This window comes from Berghia stephanieae, chromosome 4, assembly GCF_034508935.2.
Source record: "Berghia stephanieae isolate SIO BIC M18660-M18661 chromosome 4, UCSD_Bste_1.3, whole genome shotgun sequence".
Lineage (NCBI taxonomy): Eukaryota > Metazoa > Mollusca > Gastropoda > Nudibranchia > Aeolidiidae > Berghia > Berghia stephanieae.
The window spans coordinates 35,129,532-35,139,531 of NC_088363.1; the positions used below are offsets into that span (position 1 = coordinate 35,129,532).

General features: G+C 36.7%; 1 protein-coding gene across 9 annotated transcripts in view; it reads right to left on the reverse strand.

Annotated features, from left to right (window-relative positions):
- Positions 1 to 10,000, reverse strand: part of LOC144970476 (Ca(2+)/H(+) antiporter-like) — a 188,173-nt gene that overhangs the window by 33,033 nt on the left and 145,140 nt on the right. For 7 of the 9 annotated variants that reach the window (XR_013644967.1, XM_078910164.1, XM_078910169.1 and 4 more), the window contains one exon: positions 1,147 to 1,252. Coding sequence is in view for 7 of the 9 variants with exons in the window: in XM_078910164.1 (XP_078766290.1) it covers positions 1,147 to 1,252 (106 nt within the window). In the remaining 2 variants the exon portion in view is untranslated. Of the gene's footprint in view, positions 1 to 1,146; positions 1,253 to 4,557; positions 4,967 to 10,000 lie in introns of those variants that run through there. The other 2 variants (XR_013644968.1, XM_078910170.1) reach the window with 2 other exon arrangements.

Sequence of the window (10,000 nt, forward strand, 5' to 3'; positions counted from 1 at the left end):
AGCCAAGATTGTAACTAACTAATGTGAGATCGTGTAAGAAATATTTCTAACATGGTACTGTATCGACGTGTACTTATTTGCAGGTCTGATAACCCAAATTGTTATGGACTCGTTGGTGTAATGAAAATACTATCAAACCAACGGAAAATGTCGTCCATAAATTACAACAACGGTAAAACAAGCCCTTAATGGCGTTCGGTCATCAGACCTGCAAATATGTGCACTTCGTACTCTGGAAGGGGGGGGGGGGAGACATTAAAAAAAATTTGGTAGTTATAGTTCCGGTTGTATTTGTTGTTTCGATGTTGTTTTTGGTTGTGATAGATGAAAAAGATGATGACAAAAAATAAATAGAATAAGGAGAAGAAAAGAGTGAAAAGAGCAGACCTGCCAACTCGAATATTTAAAAATTCGTAGTTTTTAGAAGATACAAATAGTAGTCGTCGTAGTTAACTTTACAGGTCAACAATAGCCTTCAACAGTCGTGACGTCACTTCCCTCGTAATGACGCATAGTAACTTAGCAACTGGTTCTAAACTATCGGAACAATGGCGGACGACCTAATGAAATATTTCTCCAAGGAGCATAAAAGTGTGTCCAGAGGAGAAAAAACATAATATAAATCTGATCATGTTTTGACTTTTATACATTCTGATCACATGACACGTGAAAAAGTTCTAGCCAGCATGGAGAATAAAAAGTACCGATTTTCTTTGTTAAGAACCAAGCTGCTCGTTGCTGGGCGACGTGACATCAGACTATTGAATCCTATTTCCCCTCACAATGACTAGTTATCACTTCACAATCCTTGAAATTATGCAATCTGTTGTCAACTTTCATTTTCAATAAGTTTTAATGACTTATCAATGTTCATGAAGTTTAGAAATTCGAGCCAAAATTTTGTCATTCTATGCTGTAAGAGGTAGGCGGGGAGAGGAGGAGGAAGGGATTGTAAGAGGAAAATGAAGCTGGACTAAGGAGGAGTGGGAGGGTAATAGAGGGGAGAGAGAGAGAGAGAGAGAGAGAGAGAGAGAGATAGAGAGAGAGAGAGAGATAAGTGAGAATAACGAAGTTATAAGAGAGGAAAAAGAGAGTCGAGATAAGACAGATAAATAAGTAATTCATTGTAACGTTTGGGCACCATACCTTCGACGGACTGTTTGTTCACGTCTGTGTACAAGGACTGGACGATCTCTGATCGCGTGGAGATGGGTCGTGACGTCACATGACTTTTCCATTTTCTGAAGCCGAACTGGTCAAGAATAAAATAGAGAGCTACTGTATTCAAATATTGACTATGTATAGATAGTATGCGCTTGGCTAAGAAGCTCACAACATTGCCATCCGGAAGTATAACGGACCAACACACAAAACTATGTGTATCCATGAACGTTTATAGAATGGTTAATACAGTTCAGTGAGTATTACTCATAAAAGCGGATGGCAAAAAACAATAACAAAGACCTAAGTGACGTCATCTTCGAACTGTGTATAAGGTAAACACCCAGATCTACCTCCACTTCACAGTGCCCAATCATTAGAATGGAATAAACAAAAATGAATATAACAGCTTCAAAAAAAATAAGAAAATACCAAACACGGATAGTTTCGGGCTCAAAACCCTTCTTCAGCCAACAACAAAAAAACAATAAAGACATAAATACATTACAAAAAAATTCCTGATAGACTATAGAGATATGATATCTGTCGTCTATCTGGAATTTAGTGCCGTCAACCGGTGTTACTTAGGCCATCCGGGGTTACTTAGGCCACCGAGTAGAATAAATAAGGTTGCTTTTTGGGAAGTTAAATCCATGAGTGCTTATTAGATTTATTGGGTTCTAATTATTTAAAAGATAAAATCCACATGTAATTTATCTTTTAAAATAAGCAATCTTGTTTTTAGTAAGTGGTCTAAGTTACCCCGGGTGGCCTAAGTAGCCCCAATTGACGGTAATGTATTTATGTCTTTATTGCCGTTTTTTGTTGTTGGCTGAAAAAGGGTTTTGAGCCCGAAACGGTCCGTGTTTGGTATTTTGTTCCTTTTTTTTGAAGCTGTTATATTCATTATTTTTTATTACTTTTTACAGTCAACAGCTTCTACCAGCCTAGTATATGTAATTTAATCATTGGAATGAGAGCTGGTATTATTGTGAGTCTCACCTTTATTTTCATTTTCTTGTAGACCAACACATTTGTTTCTTCTATAGGTAGTAGATGGGGGGGGGGGGGGGGGGGCGAAGTGGCCGAGTGGTTAAGGATTGCTCTGTGACCCGGAAGGACCCGGGTTCGAGCCCCGATTCAGGCACTTTTTTTTTCCTTGAGCAAGATTAATAACCCCCAATTTGCTCACTTGGACAACATGGATGATTCCTGTTGACATCAGCCATCTTGTTTGATGAGTTTTCTACATTCCTTCGTGGAATGCCTAGGCGACGATATCTTATGATGTCGTGGCGAAAAAGGCATATTTTTTAAATAGGTAGTAGATATGCGATTGTCTAAGATTTATTCAATTTATTTCAGGTCGATTTAACGTTGAATGCCATGTCAACATAACATACCTTTTGATCGAAGGACGAGAATAGATAGCCATAATAATGAATTGAATAGATCAATAGGCGAACATGCATAATCGTATCATCTGATCGATCTCCCCATGTTATCACGAGGGCAAGATAAACTCTACAGCAGCTATACAAAACGATATAATATGTGGCCCATCGTTTCAAAATAGTATTATGTCGGGATGAACCAGATAATAAAAATCCGAATTAAAGCTAAATTGGTTTTAAAAAATTGAACTATTGCTATTTAGCATTCTTAGATACTACATTCATTCTCTTCAATAAAACAAACAAATTCATTGCAAGGCTGATATTTCAGGCCATGAACTCCATATTCAGCATATTAATCATTCCGACATAATGCCATTTTGAGGCGAGGGGTCACATATTGGGGAACAGGCACTGTCTGGTATAAAATAAAACTATGAAAAGATGTGTATGTATGAAACTGTGGCAGACAAACAAAGCATAAAGAAGAAGAAATACGAGAAGAAAAAAAATGCTCTTCAAAAAAAAATCAGCCCGAATCGACAGCCCGAGACAGGCTGGTTCTTTTTTTGATGTTTTTTTTTTTGTTTGTTTGTTTTTTGTTTTTTTAATGTATTTTTTAAAATTTGATTTCTATTTTTCTTCTAGATTTTTTTTCTGGCACTGTTTCCATACACGACCTTACACAAGATAATCAAAAGTCAATCAAAGTACAACTAACTGTAAAGACATTGGCGAAATAAGCTGGCGAGTCTTAAATTAAGAGTATTATAATGTATAGATAGTATGCGATTGGCTAAGAAGCCCGCAACATTGCCATCCGGAAGTATAACGGTCCAACACACAAAACTCTGTGTAACCATAAACTTTTATAGTCTGGATAATACAGTTAAGTGAGAATAGCCTTTAACAGTCGTGACGTCACTTCCCTCGTAATGACGCATAGTAACTTAGCAACTGGTTCTAAACTATCGGAACAATGGCGGACGCCCTTATGAAATATTTCTCCGACGAGCATAAAAGCGTATCCAAAGGGGAAAAAAAACATTATAAATCTGATCAAGTTTTGACTTTTACACATTCTGATCACTAGACATATGAAAAGTTCTAGCCAGCATGAAGAATAAAAAGTACAGATTTTCTTTGTTTAGAACCACGATGGCCGCCGTTGCTGAGCGACATGACATCAGACTATTGAATCCAATTACTCATAAACGTGGGTGACAAAAAAAAACAATAACAATTACCCGAGTGACGTCAACTTCATTCGATCTAGAGAATAGATATTATTTCATTTTCCATTCTCTAAGGTCGATACATATGACATTATTATAATGTATTCGTGCTCTGGCTGTCACTGTGATTGTTAGTCCTACTATGCATGCACCTTTCATTAATATACAAAATAAGTAGGTCAGCTACTCCAGCATCGTCATCATTCATGTCATCATTGACGTCACGTTTGCCATCAATTGATCCAATTCCGTTCCAATGTCATCGATCAATATTATTGATTTATCAATAATTTATAGAATATCAATCACATCAACTATCCCTTTTTTCAAGTAGTCTTCCATAGCTATTAGGCCCATGGAGCCGGGATTTATCAAAGTTTTTATAGCGTGATACGAACAATAGCAAAAACTTGCTACCCTACGGATACATTTTACACATATAATATGGCTCCCCAATGCCCAGGGACTCTGTCATATTCTTGTTAGTTTCCTTTCTCTGTCCAGAGAATGTGGAGAATTTTCATGTAGCATTTTATTTCAAATGCATTAATTTTACTCTCATCGTTTTTGTTTTTTTTTTTTTTTTGGGGGGGGGGGTTTTTGGGGTTTTTTTTTTTTTTTTTGGGGGGGGGGGGGGGGGGGGGGGGGGGGGTTGTGATTATCCATGATACACATCCATATAATGCTGTTGGAAATATGCATGTTCGTAACCAATCTATCGAAACAAAGAAATCAAAACTGTATAACAGTTATAAATACCTACTTACCTGGATGCTCATTTGAGAAACAAAAATATGTATGGACCATATCAACACGAAACAAAAAATCTAAGCAATAATTTTCCATCGATGCTTCCACCAAGAACAGAAACTGAACACACGTTGTTCTCATAATACGATTCCTTAGTATTTGCACTTTTAATATAAAATTGTTATTATATGCACTTTTAATATAAAATTGTTATTATATACTACCTATTCCATGATTAAAAGCAATGTTAATTTGACGGATTCTCCGATGACAAAATAATGATAATAATAACATTATCATAACAACATTTAATGACTGCACCAAGGCCTGTTATATAGTTCTTGACTGCACGCATACAGCGTCATGAAAGCAACAGAAAACAAACTGCTGTCGCGCGATGAGATCAGATTCAATGAATTTCCGCCTGAAAGAGCACTAGAACCGTCGCAGTTTTAACCCCCCCCCCCCCCCCCCTCCCAACCCCCCCCCCCCCCCCAAAAAAAAAAAAAAAAACAAACAAACAAACAAACAAACAAAAAACACGTTTTTAAAAGACTTTGGCCAGAAAACTCGTCCTTCAAAAAATTCATGGATTAAAATTTATTCTCAGCTCGTCAAAAACTACTCTCAAACCTAGGACTTCTTGGGCAGTCTTCGTGGAAGTCTTAGGTTTGTTTGAGATCATTTTTTTTAACGGTCACAGTTAATTTACTCGATTGAAGGAAGTATGATAATATAATTGTCAAAGAGTTTTCTGGCCAAACATTTATAATGTGTTACTGTTTTTTATCAGAGTTCAACACCATATCATTGTCACGCAGGCCAGGTGTGCATTCAGTCGTATCAAATGGCATCATTGAAAGAAAAAGTAAAGAAAAATAGTAAATGATTTAAAAAAGAAAAATTGAAGAAGATACGCATAACATGTGGCCAACAGTTGCCAATGGGGTATTATATGTGACTCCTCGTCTCAAAACGGTATTAAGTCGGGATGGACCAGATGCTAAAAAGTCAAATTATAGTTAAACTGGTCAAAAATAAGAAACGTTGGTATTTAGCACACTAAAATACGATATTTCTTCTTCTATATAAAGAATATAAACTCAACTTAAGCATGATATTTATGGCTATAACTATCATTTTCAGCTTCTTAATCATCACGAAATAATACCGTTTTGAGAGGAGGGGTCACATATCGGGATAAACAATAAGCTAGATATTGAATAAATAAGCCATAGTGTGCTCTTGGAATATACATCTGTTCCCTATTTGAACAAATTCCCCTTTGTCTTACCTTTTCTTGGATGCTTTAATTGTAATTCTAGAACTTTTTACTATCCCATTTTCTTCCTTTTTACTGTCGCTGATATGACCTTAATGTGTTGTAAGCGCCGTAAAACCCTCAAAAACAAAAACATCAAAAACATAAATTACATTCAACTTTGGATTATCGCTCGGCGCATAGTGGAGTCCTTGGAAAAGGCTCTTTACTCACGTTCTCTCACCGTACTCAGGTGTAAAGGGAATAACTAGTAAACATCGTTGTATCTGACGATTAAAAAAATGAAATATCGCCTAACAGGCGTCATGTCTCGTTCTAAATGTTACGTGTTGCTGTTGCTGTCAGAGACCCTTTGTAAAGCGCTTTGGGTGCGTTTAGTGGATATTGCGCTATATAAACGCTCTATAGTTCTGTGCCTCCTACGCACAACATTTTTTTCCTTTTTTTTTTTTTTTTGTTTTTTTTTTTTTTGGGGTCATAGTTGGCTGATGACGTGTATAGGACGCACCGAAACAGTTAGTTTTTTTTCGTCAAAAATATATAAATACTATTTCTTAGAGCAATCCAATACTCAAAATGTTTGATTTCTCACTATATTTTAATTTCTAAATTGTGACTCTCCATCTCAAAACGGTATGACGTCGGCATGAACAATGTGCTGGGATTTTGTTTTTAATTATAGCCTCAATTAGATGAAATGTCGGGTTCATGTCTATTTATTTAATTTTTTTTTTTTAAATAAAAATCAAGCCGTTTCGCAACAGCACCATAAGATCCCGTCGCCTAGGCATTCCATGAAGGAATATATGTAGATAATTTATCAAACAGGATGTCCCATGTCAACCGGAATCACCCATGTTGTCCAAAATGAGCAGATTAGGGATGAATAATAATAATAATAATAATAATAATAATAATATAATAATAATAATAATAAATAATAATAATAATAATAATAATAATAATATATAATAATAATAAATAATTATAATACTATAATTTAACTTATCAAAAAAAAAAAATGGAAATTCGTTTACAGACGTGGCATGCATTAAAATGACTAAACACAAAGCTCATTCAGCCAATCATTCATTCATTCATTTGGTCATTCATGCACTTATTTATTCTTTCATTCATTCAATAAATCATTCATTTATTAATTAATTCATTCATTGCCAAAAGGTACAAAAACAAAAGAGCTTGAAGCAGGGCTCGAAACCGGGACCTTCCGAGTCACAGTGCAATGCCTGAACCTCTCGGCCCTTCGTCCCCCCCCCCCCCCCCCCCCCCCCCCCCCCAACACACACACACACAACCCCCTCCGTCTATTCCCTAAGGTGGATAATAAACACAATATCTTACGTTGCAAAAGACTAAAAGCTTGTATTTCTTGTGGTCTTAATTCTAAGTTAGCTTTTTTCACTGTGCAGCAGTGTGGTCTTATGGAATGACATTCGCTTTCGGATCGGTCGGAAGGTTCTGGATTCGAGCCTTGTTCTGCGCATAGTTTGAGTCCTTGGAATAGGCTCTTTACTCACGTTCTCTCACCGTACTCAGGTGTAAAATGATTACCAGGCGGCATGTCCCGTCCTACATGTTAAGTGTTGCTGTTGGTCAGAGACCCCTTGCAAAGCTCTTTGAGCACGTTTAGTGGATATTGCGCTATATAAATGTTGACTTGTTTTTTTAATGGCACTTATCACCTCGGCATCATACAGTTATGATATAATAAAATTATTTCGCGGCGATGGGGGCTCGAACCCGCGACCTTACTGGTCCGACAACTCCGCCTGACCGGGTGAGAGTAGCTCTATAGTGACGTCAACGTTCTATCTACAGTGCAATATTCACTAAACATGCTCAAAGCACTTTACAAGGGGCGTCCAAGCCAACAGCAACACTTAACACGTAGGACGAGGCTTGACGTCTGTTAGGTGATATTACAGGGGTATATTTTTTCCGGACAGAGACAACGTTGTTAACAGCTAGGTACTCTTTTTACACCTGGATACGGTGAGAAAATGTGAGTAAAGACCCTTATTCAAGGACTCAAGTATGCGTCGCTCAGAGCAGGACTCGCTAGTGTCATACCAGGAGACCACGTAAATATACTCTCTCTCTCTCTCTCTCTCTCTCTCTCTCTCTCTCTCTCTCTCATCTCTCTCCTCTTCTCTCTCACTCTCTCTCACCCTCTCTTCTCTCTCACTCTCTTTCTATCTCTCCTCTCTCACCACCACACACACACTCTCTCTCTCTCTCTCACTTCTTTCTCTCTCTACTCTCAATCCTTCTCTCTCTCTCTCTCTCATTGTCTCTCAGTCTCTTTATCTCTCTCTCTCTCTCTCTCTCTCTCTCTCTCTCTCTCTCTCTCTCTCTCTCTCTCTCACTGATTTTACATTAGAATAAAGTTGAACGCCGACTGTAAAGGGATAAACAAATGGAAACATAAAGGTATGGGTGGCGAATAGATCGAGTTCATTTCAATATGTACGTTTGACTGAATGAATGAATGAATGAATGAATGAATGAATGAATGAATGAATGAAAGAATGAATGAGTGCATGAATGAATAAATAAAGAATGAATGAATGAGTTAATGAATGAAAGATGGAATGAATGCATGCATGAATTAATGATGAATGAATGCATGAAGGAATGAGTGAGTGAATGAATGAATGAATGAATGAGTGAATGAATGAGTGAATGACTGTGAATGAACGAATGAATGAATGAATGAATGAATTATCAAATAAAGGAGTGCATGAATAAATGATTGATGATTGTATGATTAGATGAATAGATGAATGATTTAAGGAATGATTGAATGAATGAGTGAATGAATGAATAAATGATTGAATGAATGAATGAATGAATGAATGAATGAGTGAGTGAGTGAGTAATGTGAATGAATGAATGAATTAGTGAATGAAAGAAAGAATGAATGAATGAATGAATAAATGAGTGAGTGAAGTGAATGAATGACTGAATAAATAAATGATTGCCATGTTCTTTAATCATATCTTGTTGTTAATCAAGGACCGTGACCTTCCATTATACGTATTGGATTGCATGATATCTTCACCCTTTCGTTTCACGTGGGGGAAGGGGGGGGGGATGTGTCGACACAGTGAATAGTAATGAAGGATTTTACATATTATCGTATGTGCAAAAATCATGATTTATCCCCAAACCATTAGATATTAATTTCTAGTAGTGCGACTATGCACTGAATCCCAAGTTCACTCCCCACTGCTGCTGCCTACTTCCCATAACGTTGTCGGATAGTGTTGGGATTCGGCGGATTTCGGTGGGTTTCGGAAAAAAAAAATACCGTTTAAATCGGTTGAAAAGGAGAGTCCGGGTACTTAGAAACTGTATTGAGGACTTTTGAGAGTATTTTTGTAGAAACGGTAGGGGCTGCCAGAAGCCGGTGGTCGTAAAATACTAACGAAAGAGTGAAAATGGAGAGGCTTCGTATGGGAACAAAACAGACAATGGACGTTTCGGGTACAAACCCTTCGTCAGCATAACAATACACACATTAACGTGGAAAACAAATAAAATAAAATATAATGCAGTTTATATTTTATTTTATTTGTTTTCCACGTTAATGTGTGTATTGTTGTGCTGACGACGGGTTTGTACCGAAAACGCCCATTGTCTGTTTTGTTCCCATACGAAGCCTCTCTATTTTCACTCTTCGTGAGAATATTTTGATTATGCCGAGGGCAAATAATTGATTTGTCTTGCTATTCACGTGGTCATGTGTAAATTTGAAAATTACACTTTAAGATCATGTAATGACCAAACGAAAATTTTGGAAAAACGATCAAGAGCAAAAGTTGGTGATAGATCGTTTGCTTGTTTTGGCCCCAAGATTTGGAATGAACTACCACGTGGTGTAAGGGAGTGTAAGTCTTTACCTGCCTTTAAAAAGAATCTCAAGACACATCTTTACTGTATTTGCTTTTATTGACGCTATGAATCGTGAATTCATTGCATTGCATTTTATTTTTCACTCAAAATTGATAATTTATATTGTAAAGTGCCCAGAGCTTCTATTTTACACGAGAATGAGCGCTGTATAAATGTGTATTATTATTATAATTATTATTACTAATATATTCATAGTGAAATTTTTCTTTTTTTTTTTACTATGAAAGCTACGATTTTTTGAC